The 27,441-nt window shown below is 44.7% G+C and overlaps 1 protein-coding gene across 6 annotated transcripts in view; it reads left to right on the top strand.

Annotated features, from left to right (window-relative positions):
- Positions 1 to 27,441, top strand: part of Aff3 (ALF transcription elongation factor 3) — a 444,599-nt gene that overhangs the window by 281,244 nt on the left and 135,914 nt on the right. For 5 of the 6 annotated variants that reach the window (XM_060369902.1, XM_060369901.1, XM_060369900.1 and 2 more), the window contains 2 exons: positions 8,618 to 8,698; positions 19,489 to 19,525. In XM_060369902.1, the coding sequence (XP_060225885.1) occupies positions 8,618 to 8,698; positions 19,489 to 19,525 (118 nt within the window). The remainder of the gene's footprint in view (positions 1 to 8,617; positions 8,699 to 19,488; positions 19,526 to 27,441) is intronic. The other variant, XM_021636014.2, reaches the window with a different exon arrangement.

Below are 27,441 nucleotides of genomic sequence, written 5' to 3'. Positions count from 1 at the left end.
TCCATTAAAGAAAACAGATTTTTCTCTCTCAGCAGCTATCAATTACAAGTAGCTTCTTGGTGAGGGGTGGAACTTTGGGCCCACTTTCCCTTCTCTGTGTTCTGATTTTATCTTGTTTGAACCTGTGCTGGTCTTGTCTGTGCTGTCACAGTCTCTGAACTCACGTGTACAGTAGCCCCATTCTGTCTGGAAAACACTGTTTTCTTGGAAGTCTACACCACCTCCGAGTCTTACAATATTTCAGCCTCCACCTCCACATAGATCCCGAGCCTCAAGAGGCTCGATCAGGACACCTCATTTAGGGCCGAGTGCTCCAAAGTCCCTCACTCTTTGTACATTGTCCAGTTGTTTGTCTTCATGTTCACTGCTGTTTCCCGGAAGAAGAAGAATCGGCTCTGATTAGGGCCTGTCACTAGGAGTTGTTTTATTGGTATGTTCACTTAGCAGAACCACAGCCAGGACCCTAGGGCCTGTGACCTATCTAGTCTGAAGTCCTTGGCCTCATCATCAGTGTCAGGTATGGGTCCATCTCATGGAGCAGGCCTCAAGTCCAGTCAAAAGGTGGTTGGTCACTCCCGTAACATCTGTGCCACTATCGCACCAGTGAATCTATCTTGCTGGCGGGTCACCGTTATGGGTAGAAGATTTTGCAGGCGGCTGAGACTGATGATCACTTTTCTCCTCTGGTAGTTTGTACAGCACCTCCTAGTACCGTGAGCACCAGTTAGTAATGGTAAAGCTTCTGTTTGAGCACCAGCTTGATTTCTTGATCTAGCTATAAGGAGTCTTTGGCAGTAGGGTCACGTAGAATAACCAATAGCAATGATAATATGCTATAATGTATGTGGAGTGGGGGTTTCTTTGCTCGCACTCTAACTCAGTACCAGGAAGACGTTTCACATGAAAGCTCTTCTATCAGTGCTTAATTACCTCACCAGCTGCTATTGTTTTGTCACAGATATGTTCATTTTAGAAAACCTAGAGACCTTTTCCCCAAAACAAAGTGCAAACCACCCTTGTAAATCGTAGTTTTTTAAAAATAAGTTCAGTCTAGTAGCATAATTTGTGTCAATATTTACTAACTAAACTGTAGATTGCATGTGCGTGACACCTTATTTTGTTATTTTTAAAACAAACACACTTTGACGTATGTCCTTAAAGCTCAGAACTAAGTTACATTTCTGATTTTAGAGGGAAGGATTCAGGAACAGCATGATACTGACCAGTGCGGTCCTTGATGACTGCCCAGATGTGGGACACTGTGTGTGTTATCTTGAGCATCATCTCATTTAATATGTGTGCGTGACTCATGGAACGGCGTCCCCATTCCCTGTGCGTCTAAGTATCACATGCTCAGGTCCAACTGATACTGAACTTCAAAACCTGAAATTACTCTAGTATACTGGAGCTTGACTTAGGCATGCTTGCTGAGCCAGTGAGTGACAAGAAAAATCACCGTGTCTGTTTGTCCCTGGTTTTCCTGCATGACCCTAGTGAGTCATTTCAATAAAACACAAGGTATGTCTCATAAAGCATTGTACAGTGTACATACATAACATTTTATAACTTGTGTTAAATTAGAAACTTACTTAAATAGTTCATAAAAAATTCATGGTTTTGGAAATTATTATAGATCTGGTTGTTTCATGCAACAATATCCATCTTTGCTATTCATGTATGTGTTTGATAAGATTTGTTAGGAGATAAATCCCATTGAGATGCTGAACAGTACTTAAATCAATATTAGCAAGGAAGTTGGGTTGACATGTGGATATTCAGCTCAACTCACTGAGTTTCTGTGGAGCATTGTCTGTGTAAAGGACTCTAGCCTGCACACACGTAAGTAGCTCCTTTGCCTCAGAGGGAGTTTAGTGTATCTGAGGACCCTGTGACAGGATTCCCGCTTGTTAATTCTGCTGAGTAAGGCTGGATACTCTTGAAAGAAGGTGTTAATGTCTCCTGAGCATGGTGTGTATTCAGCAGGGAAGGAAAATATCAGAAGAGGGGAAGCCCGGGTACAGATGGAGGTGTGCACTTATAAAGAATACAGCCCGGAACAGTTCCCGAGGTTGAAGGAATGAAAGGGGAGGGCTCTTCCCGAGGGCGGAGCTTTCATGGAGTGTTAGAATAAGGGGCGTGTCAGCAGAGGCGCGTGGCTGTCATGGTCAGTGGGAGGCGCTGTGGGAACGGGCTCGCGGCCAAAGCGGGCACTACACAAAGAGAGACGCACCTTGCCCTGTCTGTGACGGAGCAGTACGTGCGATGAGACTAGCACAGCTCCCATTATGTAGCTCTCCATACGAGGGTTGGAGCTCTGAAGGCGAGTGCACTAGAGTGAAAATCAAACTCTGTAGTGGAAGTGAGGGAACACAGGGCCACACTTCAGCTGCCGACTGGAACAATGAAGTTTGGCGCTCTCTCTTCCTTACCGCTGATGTGAAATAGAAGTTAGGTTAGATGGGTGGGCGCTATCCTGAGAATGTTTGGGATCACCATCAGGTAGTTGTCCTCTCGTTGTGCTTCTGCCTCGCATGTGATGACTGCTTATGAAGGTTTGGAGCTGTGAAGATTCTTGGCTGGCTTGACACACAGGTCAAGTCACTTGGCATCCATAATGGAAGAAGGACTGATAACAGAGAGGAAAACAGGAAAAGAGTGAAACAGGAAGTTATTAAACAGAATGAGCCAAGGTCAGATTTTCATAGCCCAGAAAACACGAAGGAAGGAAAGGCAGAGACCCTGGAATCATGAGTTCACAGAGTCCCTGAACACACAGGGTTGGTATTAAGTGCTGGGACCATCAAACAAATGGTGCAGTCTCTGCCTTCAGAGGAGGGGTGTGGTCCCCCAAGTGAAGGACAAATATCCTCAATGTTGGATTGAACGTCGGCTTGTCATCTGAGGGCTTCCTTGAGAAGGGGGCACGGTAATGGGTGAGAGGCAGCCCTGTGGATGGGCAGAGGAGAGCGGAGACCGGCAGTGTGCACAGAGCTCAGGGAGTCTCGGGACTTGGGTAGAACCTGGAAGGTCTTAAACACGCTGAGATGCAGTAAGCAGTGCGGGGACTTTGGCAGTCTCTGCCCTGTTAGTGACTTGGTTTCCTCACCTATGACATGGACACAGACCTTTGGGACTTATTAGAGGATTATGCTAAATAAACCATGCGGAACGTTTCCTATTTTAAGTGCTTCATTAAGGTAAGGTGCTGTTTTATTTTGGGAAAGGGTTGGAGTGGTACAGGAAGAGAGACTCCATAACGATTACAAGGATTCTGGCTGCAACAGTTCATAGATGTTGGTGCCTTTAACCAGAACCGGAACTAGGAAGAGACGTAGATAGCGAGGAATACCCAACCAGTGATAAGTATGGTGAGTTTGAACTGACCATAGAGCAGCCATGTTAAAGGATTCAGCAGACACCCACAGTTGACTGCCAGCTATATATTTGGGTAACATAGACATCAATGATTTCTAAAGCAACAGTAACTTAAAATAAATAAATAAATAAGGATTTCCCAGAGTCAGCAGGAATGACTGGGAAGAAAGAACCTGAAGAGTGGGAGTGATGACATCATGGGAACTGGGATAGGTAAGGCAGCGCTTACCTATCATTTCCATAAAGAAACGTCCATTCAGGAGAATCCAGTGAACTTGGCCACTGGACTTAGCTTTATTGGAGTTGGCTCTGCTAAAATGTGGATGGTAAGGTCTTGGAAGTAGGAAGGTGGGTTATGAGTTCATTGGTATCCATTTCATTATCCATAAGGTACAGTGTCCATATTCCAAAGTCTCCCTTGTGTGTGTATATGCTTGTGTGATTTTCAGCAAAATATCATTAATAGTTTTTTATAATTGTAAGAAAAAGTGGCCACTGATATGAAACATAGAAATAAAGAAAGGCTGAAGGAAATACCAGGGTTGTTCAACCTAAGGGAAGAAGCCAAGGAGGAAGAAAAATTAAAGTTAAATAGTTGTTTTCAAAGACATGATACAGCAGAGTTGGCTGTTGTTAGAAAGTAAGAACTAGCTTCTTTAGGTACAGATTTTAGTATGTTTATCCTATATTATATGGCTAATATCTACTTATAAGTGAATATATACCATGTGTGTCTTTCTGCTTCTGGGTTACCTCACTCAGGATGATCTTTTCTAGTTCCCAACATTTGCCTGCAAATTTCATGATTTCCTTGTTTTTAATTGCTGAGTAGTATTCCATTGTGTAAGTGTACCACAACTTCTGTATGCATTCCTCAGTTAAGGGACATCTAGGTTGTTTCAAGATTCTGGCTATTAAAAATAAAGCTGCTATGAACATAGTTGAGCAAATGTCCTTATTGAATGGTGGGGTATTGCCAAAGCCTGCCAGCAGAGTCAAACAGTTCTTGAATGGGGAGTGAGGACTGAAATGAAATAAAAAACCTACACACTGCACATGGGATGTGTTTGAGAGGGCTGCCAGTAGAAACTGCCACACCAGATTTATTCCACAATCCCTTTTTATAGTCCCTCAGTACAATGAAGGGGTTCATGGAGAAGTCAAACGTGTTTACCTCAGCCACCTGTCTGTGTGATCCTCACACAAAACGAAGTGGACTTGGCAAAGCATCCTGCCTATTCCTGTCTCCAGGTGAAGGCCAGGGTGAAAACATGTTTTTTGCTGAGAACTCGAAAACAAAGCAGCCTGATGAACAAGCGGTTCTCCATAGGGTATCTTTATACCCAGGAGAGGTACAGCTGGGTCTCGAGGAAGCGCTATTCCTAATTGTCTGAGAAAGCGCCAGATTGATTTCCAAAGTGGTTGTACAAGGTTACATTTCCACCAGCAATGGAGGAGGGTTCTTCTTTCTCCACAACCTCTTTAGCATGTGTCATCCCTTGAGTTTTTTATCTTAACCATTCTGATGGGTTCAAGGTGGACCCTAGAGAAGAGGCTGAAACCTTACTCAGAAGGGCAAACAGGATAGACATCAGAAGTAAGAGAAAACAAGGAACAGGACAGGTGCCTTTCACAGAGGACCTCTGAAAGACTCTACCCAGCAGGATATCGAAGCAGATGCTGAAACTCTTAGCTAAACTTTGGGCAGAATGCCAGAAACATTATGGAAGAAGAGGGACATAGAAAGACCTGGAGGGGACAGGAACTCTACAAGGAGACCAACAGAGCCAGAAAATCCAGACCCAGGGTGTCCTGCAGAGACCAATACTCCAACCAAAAACCATGCATGGAGAGGACCTAGACCTCCTGCTCAGAGGAAGTTCATAGGTTGCCCATATTTCAAGTGGGTTCCCTAGTAAAGAGGATCAGGGGCTGTCTCTGACATGAACTCAGTGGCCAGCTCTTTGTTCACCTCCCTCTGATGGGGGGCAGCCTTACCAGGCCACAGAGGAAGATAATGCAGTCAGCCGTGATGAGACCTGATAAGCTAGGGTCAGATGGAAGGGGAGGAGGGCTGCCCTATCAGGGGACTACAGAAGGGTCATAGGGGAGAAGGAGGAGGGTGGGTGTGACTAGGAGGAGATGAGAGAGGGGGCTACAGCAGGGATACAAAGTGAATAAATTATAATAAATAAATAAATAAATAATTTTTTTAAAAAAGAAGGAACTGAAAGGGCTCAGGGAGGGTCACGGAGCATAGGGGCAGCATCCAAAGAAGATGGAAGAGAGGACGGACTAGAGCCAGGCAGAGACTGTCCTAGGCAGCTAGAGGTCCAGGTTTGTATTGTCACAGACTAACGCCTTCTCCTTAGCTGCTACTCAGATCAGAGAAACAGGGATGAAGGTTTAATTCAAAGGTTGCAGGGGACCTAAGAGTGAGTCACATCTTTTAGGAGGATCTTAGAGAAGTCAGTGCATTGGAAGTTTTAGTTTCTTTAAAAACTCAGTTATGTTATGTAAGTATGTTTGTGTCTTAATTCCAAGTGTGGGATATGGGGCTGCCGTAGTTTGTCCACAGCTGATAATTGCCTCATATGTGGCATGGTCCTTGCCATCTGGTAACAGCCTCGTGCAGCTGGAGAGGGCCGTGGTCTTTGCCAGCAGCAGATTGTAGAACTCTGAGGACTCTGAGACAGTATAAATACGGGAGCCCAGAGAGAGAAAGAAGAAGGCTGCTTGTCCATCCTGCTGCTGTGTTTGTTGTTTGCTGTTGCTGGACTGCTAGGTATCCTGACGACTGAGATTGGTATTTTCCCAAAGAACCCGACGACCCTAACCAGCCAGAACAACGTCTAAAGAGGTCTACATCCCCTCTCCCTCCTAACCTTCCTTCTCTCCTACCTAGGTTTGGTGGGTAGAGGCATTAAGGAACACCAAATAAAACAGAGTTTAAAAAGTAGCACCCACAGTCAGCTAAGCTGTCTATTAGCGGAACGGCATTAGGTGATGAATTTAAAGAAAAATTGATTGTGCTGACAGAGTAGACTGGAGAGAAGATATACATACTGAGAGAAGATATATACTGAGTTACTTTATAACCCATAGATGGAGCCCTGTGTCTGCCAAAGAAACTAAAGAGAAGATATACATACTGAGAGAAGATATATGCTGAGTTACTTTGTAACTCATAGAGGGAGCCCTGGGTCTGCCCACAGGAACTCTTCAGACGGCCCTCTGTAGGGAATGAGTGAGTGGCCAGGCTCAGGGAACAAACACCAGGAGGATGACGTCCCCACCCTTAGGGATCACAGCTTGGCACTTTCTTAAAGCTTGTTTGCTAGCCCTGTCTTAAATAAACTGTGCAGTAAACTCATTTCTGAAGGTGTCGCTTGTGGGAAGTTATTTGTAGGTCATGTCCTTAAGAAAGTTGAGTCATTTGTAGTTCACTAACCTCTGTGGCACACATAGCTCATCTCTGGGGTTTTGTAACAGTCAAACACAAACGTGTACATCCATGACATGCTGGTATGTAAACAGAGCGTCCAGTACCTGGCGGAAAGTTGACATGGTCATGCCGGGGGTGTATGTACAAGTCTGATGATCATCATGAGTAATGAGTGTATATTGTGTTTCTCTATTTTGACTCCTAAAGGTTTACACAGTCTAAACCGTTGAATAAAAAACTGATTGCAGAGAAAGCTACTGAGTAATTAGGACAGCCCTAGGGACACATCAGACAGTTGATAATGGAGAAGGAGAGAAGCATGTCAGGTATCTGTAATTGATCACTAGCTTCCTCTGTAAAAGATTTGACAGCACTTCATCCTAGCCAGTGACTGAAATAAAAGAGGAAGTTGAAAAACCTCACGGAAAAGGGAGAGATTATGCTACAGAAGAGCTGAGTGCCGGGAGGAGGGGGCAGAGAAGAAAACCCATCTGTGTCCTCGGAGCCTTCTTATCTGGGGAGCAAAACTCTAGGTTAGATCATATCATTTGCCTTACAAGTGGTGCCCTCATGAATGTGATGAGCCAATCCTTGATCCCAGGGGCAGGTCTGAGGCCACCCTGAATACGAGCCCAGCACTCCTACTTCCTCACAGGAGAGGTGGGAAGAGAGAGGACATAGGGTTGCTAGGTCCCTGCTTGATGAATGCTCACTGCTAAACCCTCCTGCCTTTGGCTTGTGCGTCTGTCATGAGGGGAGACGGAGGTCCATCCATCAACTCCTCACCCTGCCGTAGCTCTTACATGAGCTCTGCCACATCTGAGGTTCAGCAGGAGTACTCACAGAAAGAAGACACAGGCCATCCTTTGATTTCCCAAACCCTGAGGAGCCTTTCTCAACACACTACCTACCAAAGGGTGGAGAGGACACAACCTCTCTGACAAAGATAATGTCTTACTTTTGTAAGGAAGAAAGGAGGAAGGGAGGGAGAGAAAGAAAGAAGGAAAGGAAGGAAGGAAGGAAGGAAGGAAGGAAGGAAGGAAGGAAGGAAGGAAGGGAAAAATCAGCCATGGTTCATGTTTGCTTCTACTTAAAATTGCAGGACAATTAGAAAGCAGGGTTCAGAATCTGTTTTCAAACTGCCTTGATTCCCTTGGTCATCAGAAGTTAGTTTAATCCCGTAATAAATTATTGGTGGTGGCTGTCTTCCAGGAGTTGAAACTGAAGGAAACTACTGAGCATGAACAATACAGCCTCCTCCCTCTCCCATATCTCAGGGAATAGTGTCTTTCAAAGAGTATGTGACGGGTTACTGTACACAGAGCTCAGGTTATGTTCCTAATGCTGACGTCCTTTCTCTCTTCACTGCATGTATGCGGCTGATCTCTCTCATTTCCCCCTGTTTCTTAGGAGGGAGCAGCGCTATCTAGAACTTGCTGGGAATTTCTTTTATCTTTACTAGTTCACAGAGTTCATCCAATAAAGAACACGAATACTTCATCTGTCTTAAGCATGTCTTCGGGGACGTCCTGGGAATTCTGTGTGGCAGCCCCAGCCTCTCTTTGTATGGCGTGAAAACAGGACAGCCTTCTCTTTAAAGACGTTACCCTTTCGGGGGCGGGGAGCTTGGATTCTGTCTCTGTAGAAAACAGTTCATAAAAACGAGCCACTGGTCTGTGTTTTTAATCCCCCTGTAGCCTTTATCTATTGCTGTCATTTTCATGCCGTATAGTGCCCTCTCCATGCTGTCCGTGTTGAAGACGCTGCCTGAAAATACTGTTTTTATTTCACCTTTAGGAGATGACCTGGCTTCCTCCCCTTTCTGCTGTTCAAGGTCCCAGCAAAGCAGAACCAAGCAAGTTCCCATTCCCAAATAAGGTGAGCGTCTGTGGCACTGGAGAGGGGCCCCGGCTCTGTGTGGATGGTTGCTCTGGGTGGCCTGTGGCCCTTCATCATCTTCTCCCTGTAAACATTTTTTGGCAGAAGCATGTGACTCTGGTCTTCAGTAGTGTGTAAACATGTATGTGTGCGCTGAAGTAGGCATCAAGCCTGTGATTACACTTCCACATCCTGAAAATTGTTGTTTTATCTAAGTCCGTAGTGCTCAGCCTGCCTAATGCTGCCGCCCTTTAATACAGGTCCTGCTTTTCCGGTGACCCCCAACCATAAAATTATTTCGTTGCTACTTCATAACTGTAATTTTTGCTACTTCTGTGAATCATAGTATAAATATCTGTGTTTTCCTATGGTGTTAGGCATGTGTGAAAGGGCCACATGACCCCCAAAGGGGTCATGACCCACAGATTGAGAATCACTGATCTAAGTGTTACTGAGACTGGAAAACATCTTGCAGTCATTTCATACATCCAGTGAGACTCAGTGTCCCCACAGACACCTCCCAGAAAGCTGTTTCTAATGGTTTGTCTCAAGATGGATGCCCTAGAACTGAAGGTCCAGTGTTTAACTTCCGGCTAGCCTTCTCCCAACGTACACTTTCCCTAGATTTAAAAGGGACGTCTCTATCCTCTGAGGAGACCAAGACACAGGATACAGTTAAAGCACTCCTGCGCCCTGTGAGCTTTCCGTGACTTTGCTGACACGCAGCTGAGGACTCACTGTCAAAGAGCAAACTGCACGGGTAGAAACTAGGAAGGAGAGTCTGGATATCCCGGGAAGATAGCACAGCCTTCTAGAGTGAGTCAGTGACGTAATCGTTCGTTGCTGTTACCAAAATGATGAGTTCTGCTGTAAGGGCTGGCCTTTTGCTGCTCTCTTTCTCCCCCCTACCGCACCCCACCCCAGTTTCTTTTTCCTCGCAAAGAACCCACCCCCTCCCTCACACCTGCTGGGCAAGCGCTCCCACTGAGCCACAACCACAGCCTCCCGAGAGTTGATCCAAGAGTACTTGGAAGGCCTTCTGAGTGACTGTGGACAGTACTGAAATACTGGGTCGTGTGGGTTTGCCTTGATTTATTTCCTCCGCGCATGTGGGTAGACAGATTGTTTATGATCTGTTACTATAAACACCAGTACCGCAAGCACTCTTTGTGAATGTCCCTTTGTGTGCCTGTCACTGACTGTCCCAGTAAGGGCAGAAGCTATGATATGGAGCCACTGGAAACCACATTTACGCTTGGCTGTGTTTCAAGAACTCTTTTCATGTATCCTGGCCAGTGATTAATACTATCTAGGGCTTTATCGTCATGCCTGTGTGATGGATGAAAAGTTGATGTCTCATTGTTTTAATCTGCGTTCTCCCGATTACTTCTAGCATGAGCAATCACTGTTTTTCTGTTGCAGATTGCCCATTCACATCCATCGCCACTTCATGGAAATGATTTGTAGTAACTTCCTTTATCTTCTTCATTTGTCTAGTGTATATTTTGTAGCTTATTTATGTGCCTTTTGTCTATAAAAAAAGTTAATTTTTATCAGAGGGAAGTAAAACCTCTTTTCCAACATTCTAACAATAGCCTCTCTTCTAATTTTAATATTTTTAGCTTTTAAAAAATGTGGATGTTGGGAGTTGGGACTGTGGCTTCCGTCTTCGTTGTGGTTAGTGTCGCACTCCTAACACAGTAGCCCTTTTTCCTCCCGGGAATTGGAAATCTCTTGTGTGTCAACATTTGAATTCATTCTAGGCCTCACTATTCAGATGTGTGTACAGGTGCATTCATACACACATACATGCCTGCACATAGATCTCACAATGGCTTAGGTAAATCAGGCCATCGAGGCTGGGCGTGGTGATACACCCATACTCTCAGCCACTTGAAAAGATGGAGAAGGATCTCCTGGCCTCAGAACCTCAAAGACTAGCCTCGACAACATTGTCAGAGTCTCCATCAAAAACAGACAGGGGTGGGGTCAGGGAGGACGGGAGAAAACTCAGAGGTTTACAGAGTTCTTCAGTCAAGAACCAGAAAACGAACAGTTAACACCTTCTCTGACAACACCTGATAAAGTAGCATGGCATGGTGGGGTCTGTGAAATGCCCAGGCTTCAAGCTGAATGGCTTCTGCCTTCTTGGCAAATTTTAAGTGTAATATAAAGTCAATATAATATTAACAGCAGCCGTATTTCTGATAGATTGTGCTACATACCATTCATAGATATCACATCTATGACATGTACACATGTATGTGATATATATCAGATACATGGTGCCTTTATATAAGGTCTATCATGTAGAAGTATGTGTGTGCGCGTACCTGTATGAGTGCATGTGTGCAGACCTGTGTGAGTTCGTGAGTACGTGTATGCATCTTACTAATGTCTTCTCTCTAGCTGCTTTACTGAGCGTACTGATCATTACCTTGTATGGTGAGAGGAGGCTGTTTCATCTCGTACTTTAGCCTAATATTGCTGCACACTTAGTGTCTGAAGACAACACACATTTGTTGTCTCCATACTCGGCGTGAGGCCAGAGCCTTGAGGTCAGGTTCACTGACTGAGATCAGGCTCTGGCCAGGCCTCTGCTCTTCAGGGAGTCTCCCTTTGTTGGCTCCGGAAGCCTCCTTGCTAAGGGTGCCTTTCACGCTGACCTCCGCTTGTCTTGTGTTGTCTGGCTCCCTCTAACCTCCTCCTTTGTCTCATCAGGAGTCTTGAAGTTATCCTGGGCTCCCCTGAATAAGCTCCCACTTTAGAACCATTAGCTGAGTTACATCTGTAACCGCTCTTCTCCCATGTGAGGTGGCATATTCTTGGAATTTACAGCAGCAGCATCTTTGCGGTGCCAGGATTCTGCCTACTACAAAGGTAGTTATTAGCGTTTACAGTAGAGTGTGCTGCTTCTGTGTGTGGAGCTGGGCGAGGGGCCACAGCCTCACACATGGAGGTACATGCTTCCACATGGGCGGTGCTGGCTCCCGGTCCTACAGTACTTCTCTCTGTGCTCTTCCCAAGGCTGAGAGACGGAGGGACTGAGACACTGAGACACTGAGACACTGAGGGACTGAGCTAGACTGAGGGGCTGAGAGACTGAGAGACTGAGGGACTGAGGGGCTGAGGGACTGAGGGCTGGACAGTGCAGCTGATCAATTAGACTATTAATGTTTGGATTATTGAGCTAGAACAGTTTATGGAATTTGAGGGGCAAAAAAATCTTCAAAATGACTAATAAATAATGGAATTAGGACCTTACTAAGATTGAGGGTGTCATTTGCTCTCACAAAAGGAAAAGTCAATTTTACTGCACATTCTGAGTTTCCGCTGTCACTAATTTAATTAGCTAAACACTTCTGAGAATTTCTTCATCTTGTCTAAGTATTAAAAGATATATACCAAAGCAAAGTCAGTTGATAATGGACTTGGCTTTTGTTTCGGTCCTCTGAAGACTTGATTTGGAGTCACAGTTCCCTAGACAAACACTGCCCGGCATTTCTACCTCATTCTTCAGATCTCAAAAGTAATTGGATTTGGTAGAGAAAACAATGCGTGGGCCCTGTAAATTGGCTGCCGTTCATTACCAGGTATTTCAGCCAAGAGAGAAGAAAATGAATTCGCCCTGCCCCTTTCCCCTCTCGTTTTGCAGCAATCTCATAAGTTAAAATGCAAATAAAGAGCTGAGAAGCGCAGCATGCTGTCCATCCTGGGGAGGGGTGCACATCTAAACCAAGGGAGCTGCTCACGTGGTCAGGAGTGATGCATCTGATGGACTGGCCCTCACCTGGAACTAGTCTTCCTGAGTGGTTGTCAAAGCCTTGTACAGAATTCTAATGTCATCACAGAAATGAGAATTGGCTGCCTCCTTCTTAATTCAGCAGAAGGGCAAGCAGAGCTAGCAGTTGGAAACTTTATCACAGATGCTGTCTGGGTTGCTACATGCCTCAGTACTCCAAATGAGTATTCGCACTAGAGCTTCATGATTCACTTCAGAAAGGATCATTTGAATGAACCATAAAACTGTATTTGGTCAACTTGAGCCTTATACATACAGAATGAAACAAAACAGAAAGCTTGGAACCTGCAAAGATGCCTCAGCAGGCAAAGGCACCTGCCGCCAAACCTGAGGACCTGAGTTCTAGCCCCGTAATTCACATGGTAGAGGAAGGAAACCAGTTCTTAGACATTATCCTCTTACCTTAGCACACGTGCCCTGGCAGTATGCATGCATGTGTACATACACACACATACACACACAGCTAAAGGAATGAATGAATTAATGAAAATAAATAAATAATAAATAAATATCAATCTGGTGCATTCTCAGAAAATTAGCAATAGTGCTACCTCAAGAAATAGCTATACCATTCCCGGGCATATACCCTAAAGATGCTCCACCATTCAACAAGGACATTTGCTCAACTATGTTCATAGAAGCTTTATTTCTAAGAGCCAGAATCTGGAAACAACCTCGATGTCCCTCAACTGAGAATTGGATACAGAAATTGTGGTACATTTACACAAGGGAATACTATTCAGCAATTAAAAACAAGAAAATCATGAAATTTGCAGGCAAATGGATGGAACTAGGAAAGATTATCCTGAGCAAGGTAACCCAGAAGCAGAAAGACAGATATGGTATATATTCATTTATAAGTGGATATTAGCCATATAATAAACATAAACATACTAAAATATAAACATACTAAAATCTGTATGTCTAAAGAAGCTAAACAAGAAGGAGGACCCTAGAGAAGATGTTCAATCCTCATTCAGAAGGGCAAACAGTATAGACATCAGAAGTAGGAGAAGACAGGGAGCAGGACAGGAGCCTTCCATAGAGGACCTCTGAAAGATTCTACCCTCAGAATATTGAAGCAGATGCTGAGAATCATAGCCAAACTTTGGGCAGAGTGCAGTGAAGCTTATGGAAGAAGGGGGAGATAGAAAGACCTGGAGGGGACAGGAGCTCCACAAGGAGACAAACAGAGCCAAAAAAAAACCTGTGCCCAGGGGGACCTGCAGAGGCTGATACTCCAACCAAGGACCATGCATGGAGAGGACTTAGACCCTCTGTTCAGATGAAGTCCATAGGCTACTCAGATCCCAAGTGGGTTCCCTAGTAAGGGGATCAGGGACTGTCTCTTCTGACATGAACTCAGTGGCTGGCTCCTTGATCACCTCTTGGGGGTGCAGCCAGGCCACAGAGGAAGGTGATGCAGCCAGCCTTGATGAGACCTGATAAGCTAGGGTCAGATAGAAGGGGAGGAGTCCTCCCCTATCAGTGGACTAGGGGAGGAGCATGGGAGGAGAAGAGGGAGGGAGGAAGGGATTGGGAGGAGACAAGAGAGTGGGCTACAGCCAGGATACAAAGTAAATAAACTGTAATAAATCAGCAAATAAAAAGAATTGTTTTTAAAGAAATTTAAAATGGCTGCTGAAATCGGACAGTTATGATTCCCATGGTAATTAGCTTCCGGAGCTCTTTGAAAATGTTAAAAAATATATTTCTAGCTTTTGGTAATTCCAGTGATGAACTGATAGACACAGGAAGAGAAACATAGTGGAATCATCTTGAAACAGCTCAACACAGCTGTTCTTTTTGAGAGGGATCCGCCCCAAGGGCTGGAGCCACGGCACAGCAGTGGGGAGCACGTGCTGCTCTGGCAGAGAGACTCCCCACATCACAGCTCCAGGGCATCCAGTCCCATCCTTCACTCTCCACGGGCACCTGCATTTGTATGCACAAACCCCCACACGCAGACACCTCATTTCTTAAAATGATGAACATAAAATGTTCAAAGAAAGAAATACCCTCACCAGTATGAGTACTACCTTCTTCCAAAACTATACCAGAAAGACGTATGTCATTGCTCTAGAGCTCGCTTTAGGAGGCCTGAAATTGGCTTTTCTTGTATGGGCGTTGGCATCTTACAGATGATTACTACAGCTTCTTTTCCTGGTGGTTGGATCAGTTCTTTTCTGAACACTGTGACTGCAGTACAGGAAATAAGTTAAGGGGGAGGAGGCTCACGTAGACTCACAGCCTCAGAGGGTGCAGTCCCTCAGAGGGAAGGAGGGACCTGCTAAGCAGAGGAAAAGGACCGGTCCAAAGGACGTGCCCAGTGACCTGCTTCCTGCAGCTAGACCCTACTCTTTGCCCCCTTCGCCGTTTGGTAGTAACTCTGCCGAATTGTTCACCTAACAAGGAATTAATCCCTTCGTAAGTCAGAGCACCCTGATCTAAAGACCCTTGGAAATGCCTCAGAGGCACGACCACGCTTCTCAGCCTAAGAGGTTGATAGATAGGACTGACCAGCACAGTGGTACATGAGATGAGGAGGCCACAGTTGATGTGGGTGACATGGTATGTTTTATGAAATTGGTGTTTGTTACAGGACTTCATTGAGAGGGCTCTCTTGGACACCAGTGTGCCAGTTACTTCTATCTTGACTTATACGTCTTTTAATTTATGAGTTAAATACCATGTTTGAGGGGTTTTAGGATTTCAGGATTCCCAAGATGTTGGAACTTCAAAATGAGTCCCAAGCTTTCGTCATTGGTTAGAGTTAACAAGGGCTGATTCTCCCCTTGTGTCAGGCTGACACATTGGAGGGGTGACCCTGATAGCTAGAAACAACACGTGAACTTGAGGAATGTCCTGAGATGAGATGGCAGCTGTTTGTTCCTCCCAGTTCTCTGAACTCTCCTCACTATTATGGAGCCAGGCTTGGATTAAAACAGTCATAAAAGTGAGATTTTTTTTTATGACATTATATTGTCTTTTTTTACATGGGTGTGTTCATAATTCAATATAGTTTTCTCTTTTAAATCTCATGTATGAAAATAAAACTAAGAAACAGGCAGATCCCCTGAGAGTTGGAAGCTTTCAGTGAGCAAGCCACTAGGAGTTACAGAAACCAGTGAGACGTGTGCCCTTGACTGAACGAGGACACGGCGCCCAGACAGCACAGACATAGCCTCTGGACATCACGTTCAGCCAGAGTGAGAATCTGTTGTACACCTTTCACTCTTAGCTTGCTGGACTCACTGCTGTGGCCCTTACGTAGCCTAACAGAGAAAGGTCAAGGAGGAGGAAAAGAGGGTACACAGCAAGGGCTACCACTCCCCAGGTGTCTGCTAGTGAAGGACATCACAGGGCGAAGACATCTTTTGAGGTAGAAGCTATAAGCACGTTGGTGCCTGGATAGTTGCCGTGGACACAGAATGGAAAGGACTTAGTGTCTGGGTCCTTTGGAGAAAGGTCCCTCTGCTGTGACCCAGCGTGGCTCTGGCCTCCTGAAGAAGGAACCGTGCGCACATTGTAGAAGCCTCTGGGATTTCACAGTCAGGTGGACAGGGAAGGCTGGCACGTCTTTCATCAGGGTCACGGCAGTGCCTCGTGTCTTCTTGGAGATGCTGATGCTTCTGAGAACAGACCAGCAGCGTGCGGGGCCAGCTGTCACTAAGAGCGATGGTGATGGCCAGGCAGATGGCTCTAGGTAAAAGTACTTGATGTGCAGGTCCGATGGCCGGAGTTTAAACCTGCAGACCCCCCCGAGAAAGGCCAGGTCAATATCAAGCACCTGCAGCCCAGCAGCCTACAGCGAGGCAGGAAGGCAGGGGTAAGGCTGGTCAGCTGGAAGCTCCTGGGCCAGCCAGCCTGGACGTTACACTGAAACAAACAAGAGACGCCCTGCCTGAAACAAAGCTGAAGGTGGAACAGACTCTGAGGAATTGTTATCTGACCTACACACACTGGGAAAAAATTAAAATGAAAGAGTAATGAGTTAATCATTTCTACCCAGAGAGCAGCAGTCTGGGAATATTGGAGTTTAATGAGTTAGTATTTTTTCAGCTAACATCTGGTGGTCTGTGCACCACCCAGAAGACATCAGCGCAGTAGGAGCAAAGTCTGAGTCTATTCGCATCTTTTCTACGGAAGACTTCTGCAGCGTCTTTTTTTTTTTTTTCCTAGCAATTATTTTAAGCTGATTCTGCTTCTCTTCCTCCACCCATGCAAAATGAAATAAGAAGTCAGTAGTTTTTTTTTTCACCTAAAATTTGATCTTCTGGGATGTAGAAATGATGGTTTGGGCCAACCGTGAGCGAGCCCAACCTCTCGCTCCACTTGAGGAGAGTGGGTGTCAGTAGTTAGTATATGAGTTGTAGGATGTATCAGCAAGCAGACATTCTGTTCCCAGAAAAGGCCTTCCCACTCTGCTTTTAGAAGACTGAGCTGAGTGCTGAAAGGAGTGCCAGTTACCCACTTTGTCCATTGACGGGAGTCTCCCCCGCCAAGGGCCGCAGCCTCCACACAGCACAGAGAAGCTGAGCGGCTGGGGCTCCAAATGCTTCCTGCAAATTAAAGCTAAGACAAACTTGTGCCCATACATAAACTCCAAATTAATTGGAGAAGTACATCAGCCCATCTGGAGTCTAACTGTGTGTCCACAAATAAAGATCTCTTCTCTGCAGAATCTGTCCAAGGCAGGCCAGAGTCGGAATGCAGAGACAGTTTCAGCGAGTCACATCAAGAGCAGTGTATTTATTTTATCTTCACACGATAGTCTTCCAAATACTAGGTTTCAGAGTAAGGACTGGACTTTTTCCTCGGCTGAGGAGGACTAGCTCACTGCCAGTGAGAAAGGCCCCTCACACTTCTGTGTGTGACTCAGGCTGCCCAGATCCTACCCAACAGACTGGATCGGTTTATACTAGTCCAGAGGGGTTCCTTTCTAAAATAGACATTATTACATGGCCTGGGATATTACCAGTCCTGTTAAATGACTCCCTCTTCTGCACAGCAACTGCATTCCTAGAGCAAATTCTGTTGAGTATTTAATATAATAGTATATAATAGTAGCTAATTCCATTTCACAAGATTTTTATTGCACATATCAGAAGTATATAGGAGTCGTAGATTTTGTGCACTGATACACTTTTTATTTACATTCTCACCATCTCTGTTCATTCTTCTGTAACTCACTCTTACATTTTGTATTAAGAAGAAACAATTTTGGAAAGAAAGAATATTTATGTACTCAAGACAGAAGTTCACATTTCATTTTAATACAAATAAAATCAGATTTGATGTATATTTGCTTGAGTACTAACTAATTAGGTTACTAACTAACTAGTTAGTGCTAACTAACCCTAATGTTCAGAGTAGTACTGGGTTTGTGCCCATGCAGGTAAATGGTAATGCATGATAATCTTAGTGGCCATCACAGTGAGATGGCCACAGTTGCCCAGGAGAGTGTTTCCAGCCAAGACGAGGCTGGCAGCCTCATCTGCGGGCATAATAGAAGCAGGGCAAATTCAGAACAAATTAGTTAGGCTCAAAGACATTAATGTAATGTATACATGACCAAATCCGGGAACTAAAATCATAAATTCTGTAGAAGAAAACACAAGGTTAAACCTCCATTACCTTGGGTTAGATGATAGATTCTGAGATGCAACCCCCAAAGTATGAGCAACAAAAGAAAAATTGAATAAATATAATAAAAATATAAAAGATTTGTGCGTCAGAGAAAATTGTCAGGAACAGGGAAAAGACGAGAAAATGAGGGCAATTATTGGCGTCGGGTATATCTGATAGGGGCATAGAATCAACAGTATGAGGAACTGTTCGCTCAGTAACAAAAGGCGAGTAACTACATTGCACTGATAAATTACTTCAATAGGTATTTCTTAAAGATGAAAATAGCCGCAGTAGGTGGAGAGAAATGCTCAACGCTTTAGCTTTTAGGCAAATGCAAATAGCAGAATGAGATACCACTTGGGTCACGTAAGGATGACTACAAAACAAGCAAATGAAAAGAACAAGTGCTGGCAAGGAAATGGTTCTGCCACGGGAAACGGTTCACATGCTTCCCAAAACGTTCACTGTAGAGTCACATAAGACCCCGAATTCTACCTCTGTGTATGCACAGACATGGATTGGAAGCAGGATCTGTCTGTGTTTCTGTGTATGCATGTCGGTAGCAGCGTGCCTCACAAAATATGGACACCAGGCACATGCATTGGCAGTTGCAGGCGTACAGTATCGTTTTATATATCCTGTGGCGTTCATCCATAAAAGTGAATGGTAGCACATGCGTATCATCCTAGCACTCAAAAGCCTGAATCAGGAGAGTTGTGGGTTCCAGGCCAGCCACGACTGGAGACCTTGCTAAAGAAAGAAGAGAAGAAGAAAGGGAGACGGAGGAGGAGCAGAGAAGGGGAGGGAAGAGATGGAAACTGACACCAGCTCCAAAAGGAGGGAACTTCAGTGCAGCCCTCTAACGAAAGAAGCCTCTCAAAAGACCACGTGTTGTATGTGATTCTATGAATATGAGATATGCAGAAGAGAAAAGTCAGCAAACACAGATGGAATTTGGTGGCTCCTAGGGCTGAGGAGTCGGGGAACAGGCGCTTGGGGAGACTGCTTAAATGCTTGTGTGATGGAGGTGTGTTGCGCCCCGGTGGAGGCTGGAGTTGGACGACTCCCTGAAAGTATTACAAGCCACTGAAATTTCTATTTCCAAATGTTTATTTTGTAAAGTATGCATTATCATCTCAGTGAAACATCAGAAGGGTTCAGTGATAAAACCCAACTGCAATTGTCCGCTCTATTCCAGAACTTCTTAACGAGCACGCATGTTTCCATGACAGCAGCTGGAGGGCTCCGGAGTGGAGACGTGGTTCTGTATAATGACTGATACATCATGTGTTCAGCTTTGGTTTGGAAAACAAAGATAAGAGAATTAATTGATATTTCTCTCTTTTTTTTTTTCCAGGACTCTCAGCTTGTTTCCTCTGGACACAATAACCCAAGTAAGAATGTCTCTCTAAAGCTTTCTGGGGACAGGGAGGGAAAGATGAGCAGTAGGTTTCAGAGAAGCCACTGGGAGGCAAAACCAAGTGAGGAAGAGAGCCTCTTGTTCAGGGTGTTTCAGGGAGAGGAGAGCCAAACACAGAGCAGTGCGTTTCAGAGGGAGTCCAGAAGAAAAGAGCAGCATGTTCTGCTGGCCCTGGTATGTGTGAAGGAAACAAATGAAAAGGCAAGTGAAATGAAAACAAGATGCCTAAATTACAAGAAAATGAATGTGCAAAGAAATCCAGTCAGGAGCCTCACAGTAAATTACCTCAGGCCCCGTAAAGGAAGCCTATGCTTGCTAAACATGTGGTGCCTTCTTCCAGAAATAGGCAGGCTAGACTGGGCAGGAAGTCGTCTCCTTATTGAATCAGTGGCTAATGAAGCACATGAGCTCTGCCATCCAAGAGGGGAGAGCTCTGTGGAGAAGAGGTTTAATTCTCCTCCTTGGCCCTACAGATTGGTATTAATGTTGTCTGGGGCATTAAAAATGCATAAGCTGTCCTGCTCATGTCCTAAAAGCAGTCGTAAAGACCAGGCTGTGTTGGCTTCATGGGCAGCCAGTGAGCTGGGAACATCGTTTGCTACTTACAAAGCTCATTTGGAAAATAAAAATCACTCTGAGTAGCTAGGCATGTCTGTGGAACTGAGACTCATCCACCGGACATCTGTGAGGCAGGAGACTTTGGGAGGAAAGATGTCCACATGGTACACTAGGAAGCTCCATAAAAATCCATGCACAGGTTTAGCAACAACAAAGGTCAGGTGGAAGAATGATGACACCATGGCATGTGGTGTCACTTTCCCACCCTCTGTTTGGCTTTTTGGGGGGAAACAGGGGTCTTTGTAAGACTTCTGTGACGAGATACTCAATTTCGAACAAGCTTCTGTTTTATAATATTAAAGTACTAAATATGACACTGTGTGTTCAGACTTGAAAACGCATCGTGTGCGTCTGCGTTGTTAAGTTAGTGGGAGGTCTGCTTGGTGGTGGGAAGGGTGCATTGATCATGAGTGCTTTCTCCTCTGCCATTCGGATCCTCCCTCAGTGAGGTGATGCTATAGAAACGGGACTAGATCAGCAGCAGCCCTGAGCACAGCACAGGAGAGAGTGGCATCTGAAAAACAGCCTGAGCAGCAAAATTATAACTCACACAGAAAAAGAATCAACAAATTGTGTGTGTCAGTTTGGGGAAGGAGCCCTTGGGAGCTCATAGGCAGGCTCTGTGTCACCATTGAATCCCAAGAGAGTAGGTGGATTATCATGATGGACAGCTGGACCTTTCCACACAGTCACCCTGAGTTCCCCATTCTAGCTAGTGCACACTAGAACCTTCCATTTCATTGTCCTTTTGAAAAGTTAAAACACACACACACACACAAAACCACAGTAATGTTTGCTTAAAAGATGAACAGTTGACTAGATTACCTACAGAGAAACAGAACAGACTCTAAAATGGCACCAGGTGTGAAGAGTGGGCTTAATTCAGTGATCAGAAGGGGTCAGCTTTTCTCAGCAAGATGCCTAACCAAAACTTCTGCAACCAGACATAAAGTATTTCGTGTTTTTGTTAGGGAACAAAACAAGGACTTGGGCTCACAGCTCACCTGCCCGTCACTCTTCCTTGTGAAGTTCCAGCCAGCATATGCTTTCCTCTTAGAGATCAATCTATCTCTCCCCACAAGGCAGAGGTGTTCTAGAAAACCCCATCAGTACTCCAGTGCAGAAATCGACACCTCTCTTGAGATGACCAAAGAAAATCAGAGGTGCAAATGTCAGCAAGTCTGCAGAAAGACCTGTAATTAACTATAATGGGATCTGATGCCCTCTTCCGTCATGCAAATGGAGCACTCATATACATAAATAAATAAATCTTTTCAAAAAAGAAAACTGAGCTTAAGAAATTATCAAGAACACCGCATAGGAAACCAAAAGCAGAAAACAGAACGTGGACGTTCAGAAGTCTACCTCATGCCTGCCTAGAATTCCCAAAACAAGTTTCAGTGGGGGCAGCAGCGAAGGACATGGCAGCTGAGAATTATCCACGTAGGGTGCTAACCCAAAGGTACCTGGTACCTGAGAGACTAACAGGATAAACGGAAAGAAGCCCACATCTGTACTTTCCTGTAAGACGTGGAGGAGAGAGCTTTAAAATGCCCTTGAGGTAATGTTGTTTACCAGAAAGACAGAGACCCTCCAGAGTCTGCAGCCAGCGGCAGTATCGCTGCAGCCAGCTGAGGGAACACAATTATCAAGTGAAAATCTAGGTGGCTAAAGAGATGGCTCACAGTTAAGGGTGGGTACCACCCTTAGGGTCAGGGTTGAGTCGGAGCTCACAACTGCATGTAAGCCCAGATCCAAGGGATGCAGCACCCTCCTCCGGCTTCCTTGTGTGGCTCCACACGGGTATTTAAATTATGTTATTCTAAAGCTAGGTAATTGTTCCAGCACTCAGGGAGCCAGAGACAGGTGGATCTCTGTGAGTTTGAGGCCAGCCTGGGCTACAAAGTGGGTTCAGAACAGCCAAGGCTACACAGAGAAACCCCGTCTCAAAAAACAAAAACAAACACACACACACAAAGAAGCAACAACAACAACAAAGGAAAAAAAACTAAGTAATTGAAGGCAAAATTAGATGATATTAATGTTATAGTATGTGTTTATATTTGTCTAATTTTAGAATTTAAATACCTTTCTGTAAAATTTTCACATACATAACCTGAGTAATCCTACAACCATTTATTTGAAAAATGGCTCAGTCATTTTACATGTGGTAAAGCTGGTTGCTTTTCACTGAGAATTCCACCAAACACAAGAAGACCCAATTTGAGCTGGACCCTCTTTAAGAGAGCCCAATCAGAAGGCCAGCCATGCCCTACTCACTTGGGCCAGTGTAACCATAACATACAAGAGAAAACTTGTAAACGGGTTTCTTAATGACCCCAATGCACAAGCACCCTAAGAAAATGTTGCTAATTAAATCTAGCAAAGTTTAAAATACATTCCAGCGTGTAATTATTAAGAAATCCTGTTCTACTAATTCAAAATCAGACTGTTCAAATACAGTGTAACTCATGATAGTAATTATAAGAAGAGAAAATATTATCCAAGACACTGAGAAAATACTTGATAAAATTCTGTATATGCAATTCAGAGGAAAATGCCTTAGCCAGCAGGGAGTAGAAGACAGCTCCCGCCCTGAGCAGGACTGGAGGCTGAAAGGACAGAGCTGTATGGAAGCAGGCAGCTCTCTCTTCAGATGCTTCCCGCACCTTCTAAAGCTGAGGCAGAGGCAGGCGCCAGATAGAACAGACTCAGCAGGGCAGAATCCTAGTCACAGCCATAAATTAGGAAAAGGGAATGCGCAGTGTTCATTAGGGCGGAAATGCCAGAACTCGGTTCCCCAAACGATGTGATTATCAATATATTGATAGAGCACTTCAAAACCCTACTGGTGAAGTATTAGAATTAATAAGAAATTTTAACAGTGCTATGTTCACAGTTGCATTCTCTTGATTTAAAAAAAGAAGAAAAACTGTAGCTGAAAATATCTGACATTGGCCTAAAAAACGTAACTTACTAAGTAATGAATCTGACAAATGTGTAAAAGAACGTGATAGAAAAAATTGCAAACTATTGAGAAATATTACAGAAGACCTAAGTAAATAGTGACTGATATGAGGTGCAGGCATCAGAAGGCACAGTGTGGTAAAACTGACATTCTGTGCACACTGCGCTTCAGCCAGTCAAAGTTCAGACGTTAGCAGATAAGGAGGCTGGCCGGCTGGGCCTCAGGTTTACAGGATAGAGCAAAAGATAAACCCGTGGTAAACATGTCCATGAAGAATAACAGGCCGAGCCGTGTCTCACCAGTGTTGAAAGCATCCAGAGCTACGTAGCGAAGGTAGCAGCAGGCAAGGGGAAGGAGCACGAACACATGGAAACTGGGCTCCCAGTGAGGCCAATGCTGGAGGTCAGTGAGGAGAAGCAGGTGCCCAGAGCCACAGTCCCTGGGATGGGAATCAGTGGAATTCCCCCTCACTTTGCACCATTTGCGAGTACTTCTCAGAGACCAGCAACACTATGAACTGAAGATGGTAATGGAGAGACTTATTTGTGTCTTCAGTAAATATGTAGACATCAAAGAAGCTATTTGGACATATCAATTTTTTTAAAAGTTAAAAGCATAGTTCAGTCAAAAAATCTGACAGTGTAAAAGGAAAGTTACAGCTGCTTCGAGTTGTGAGAGAACGTATGGGAGGAACAAGCTGTGGGTGAGCCTGAGCCTCTGGCTTCACATCGCGTAAAAATAGAAGCCCAGGGGCTACAGAGATGGCTCAGCGGTCAGGAGCACTTACTCCACTCCCAGCACCCACCTGGCAACTAACAACCGTCTGTACTCCAGCGCCAAGGAGCACAGACGCGCTCTTCTGGTCTCCACAGGCGCCACACTACTGTGCCGTACAGATGTGCAAGCCGGTGAAACGTCCACACACCTTAAATGCACGGTTACTTTTTAAAAGAAGCTGATGAGTCAAGAAATAGGAGCTTATGCTCTGGTTTTTCTTCAGAGCGTGCAAGTCTTTGGCTTCTCTTTAATGTGAGAAACAAAAGGTGAAACACACTTCAGGTTGTAAATGCTAGAAACGCTGAAAGTAACCAATGAACCAGTGAAAACTGTGGAGGGACCGTTTATTACATTAATGAAAATAGGCATTATCTAAAGTACATACATCTAAATATATATATATATATATATTATTATTATATATTAGTATTGCTTGGAGTGGTGATTGAAGGGTAACAGAATTAAAAACAGACACAAGTGAAGTCACTGGCATTTTCTGTGCTGGAATTCTCTTTGACCGTGAGTGTGAATTTCCTGCTATACAATTGAAGAAAAAAAGTGACAGCGCAGCCAAATTTTCTTCTGCAGAAAACTCAGCACAACACGTGTCTCTCTGGGGGACTTTTTCTAGTATCTTAGAAAAATTATTTTGATAACATTTCAGTTAAAAATTTGAAAACAAGACATAGTTCCTCATAATCTTATTAGAGACTGCTTATCTCCCAGTGTCTTTAAAAGAATGTGAATTAGATTTTCTTTTCTTTTCTTTTCTTCTCTTCTCTTTTCTCTTCTCTTCCCTTTTCTTCTCTTTTCTTTTCTCTACCTCCAGCAGGCCAAATACCAGGTACAGTGGAGCCCTCAGTCTGTAATCGGTGACAAAGGAAGCCATTGTAATGATCTAAGTGGCCTGTTGAGTGACTGATCTATCTCAGGCCTCCAACTGTGTCCATCTCAGTGGTGACTGCACCTTAAAAATCCCAGCTACCTTCAGCCTAGAGGTCTTCCACTTGCCCTGTTAGTGACTGGGCATCAGGAGACGCACGTGAAACTGAAAACATGTGTCCTATACACACACATAGGTGGATGGGTGGGTTGGTGGAGGAAGAAAGGAAGGGTAAATGAGAAGAAAGAGAAAGGAAGGAAGGAAGGACAGCAGAAGGAAGGATGGATGGGAGGGAGGGAGGTGGATGGATGGACAGATGAACGGATGGATGGATGGATGGATGGATGGATGGATGGATGGATGGATGACTCAGTGAATAAAAGTGCTTGTTACCAAGCCTGATGACTTGTACTCAATCCCTGAGATCTACCACAGAGCCCACATGATAGAAGGAGAGAACCAGCTCCCACAGATTGTCCTTTGAAATGACTGCCCCACCCTCACATATACACAAAATAAATAAATAAAATGTTAAAATATAGGGCAATTTTTTTATAGACATTTTCAGATCTGTACGATCCTTTCTATGGTTTATTTTCCCCTTTCCTCTCTGCGATTCTTATTTCCATATGCAAAATGGCCACCCCTGCACCTCATCTGCCGAGCTTTGCTGAGCAGACGCCCTCCCAGTGAGACCTGAGCAGGGGCTTCCGAGAGCCGAGAGCTGTGTGTAAGGGGACTCCTTGTGGGGTCCAGCCTGCCACCTGCAAACCTTTGGTCCTGTGACTGTCACTCTCCCTGGTGGCCGGGTGAAATGGTGATGGTTCTCAGCAGCTCATACCCTTGAACATTTCAACTTAACATCAGAAATTGCATCACCTAAATTTTCAGACATGTCGGAGCTTTAATTTGCTCGTGTTTTCTTCCTGAAAGACAAAAGGAAAAAAAGGAAAAGAAATTATAATCCCTGTGTCAGTCCTGGCCTGGCTTTTCCCAAGAAAGTACCCTCCGTTTCAGCGCTGAGGTTGCACGCGCACCTGCCGTCAGACCGCTCCTGTAAATGTCCCGTTTGGCCCGAGTTACCCCTCCTGTTTACTAGAACCTGTTCTGTTTTCCCTGTCGCCACAACATAAGTGCTGCTAAGAGCAGAGATAATCAGCTGCAGTGTGGTCCCCATGCTCAAGCCAGCCCAGGACACCTGCAACCCCCTGATCCCACCTGCAGTACAGCCTGGGTCCACCCAGCCTCTGGGCCACTTGGCATCATTATTGGTCAAAGTAAAACATTTCCTCAGATGTCCAAATGTTGTCTTCCTTAGCTTAGAACGAGTCCTTGTTTTCTGATGTGAACTCTTGGAAATGCTTACCATCTCCTGAGCCTGATTGATGTCCTCCATTGTAATGGTGCCTTGGTGTAACTGTTGACAGCTCTTCCCTGGGAAAAAATAACCCATTTCTCCAAACTCGGGGAAGGGGAGAGGAGTCGATGAGTATGAAAGGAATTAAAGCCTCATTTAATTCTGTCTTGTGCAGCCCAGGTGCTATGACTGTATTTGGGATTCCGGCAGGACTGGTGCTTGTTCTGGAGCTATGGTTCTGGAAGGTGCTAAATTAGGTTATTTTCTAATGCAGGCCTTACATGTCTCCTATGTCTCCTCAACAAACATACTACAGCTCTTCCCAGAAGACCCAACCTAATATAAACTCACAGTATTAGAGTAAGCGTCTATTGCGTTGGCTTTTGTCCAGACATGGTTTCACCTGGGTCAGGCACCAACTAGTCAAGTTAGTGTTGACATGGGTGCTGTGGCTTTTTCTTTCTTTCTCCTTAGTTTGGGACTGAGCAGCTGTCTCATGAGTGTTTCTGCACAGTATAGACACACAGCAGAGTTATATCTGAGATAGAGGTCTATTGCTGTCCTCCCTTACTCACACTGTTTAATCTCCTGCAAGAAAATATGAAGTGGGGTTTTGAGCTCAGCTTGGCCAGTTTCTTCAGGATATGTTGGGTGTATATTCCAGGAGGTCATTCCTAAAATGAAATAACCACAAGACAGTGTTGAGTGAGGACACATTAAACTTCCTATCATAGTCCAGTGTTTGGGGAAAAGGGGCCAAGTAGAAGCAGAGGATTCCGGGATGTGTCATGCTGATGTGAATGCAGAGCAAAGAAGATTAGCTGCTGCCACTGGGCCCATCTCCTGCAACTCAAAACTTCCCATTATATTTGCTCAACAGTTGGCACTGCGGAGCCATTTGTAACCACAGCATGAACGGCCTCTTCCATCCATTGCCACAGGAGTTCCTTACAAAATGAGGGTGCACATTTCAAACCACCAGTTGGTCCAGGATTAAGTATTACCTTATGCCTCTTGTGAAAAGAATTTGGACTGCTTCCAAACTTCTTAAACTAAATCTCTAACAGCCATGTCACATAGAAATGTTCCTTTCCCTGCCTCTCTGATGGTCAAAGGGATTTCTGGTTTATATCTTATTCTGCTTTTATTGGGAGCCCCAAAAATCTGCTGCCAGAGTTCTCCGTGGCATAAAATTGTTGAACATCTCTCTACTATGGCTTCAGTGTTCTGTGAAATTCTCTCCAAGTTCCAATTCAGACTGACCCCATTTGGCTTGTGTTAGCTTGG

The sequence above is a fragment of the Meriones unguiculatus genome, chromosome 16 (assembly GCF_030254825.1).
Source record: "Meriones unguiculatus strain TT.TT164.6M chromosome 16, Bangor_MerUng_6.1, whole genome shotgun sequence".
NCBI classification, from domain to species: Eukaryota; Metazoa; Chordata; class Mammalia; order Rodentia; family Muridae; genus Meriones; species Meriones unguiculatus.
This window is presented reverse-complemented; position numbering and strand designations above follow the sequence as displayed.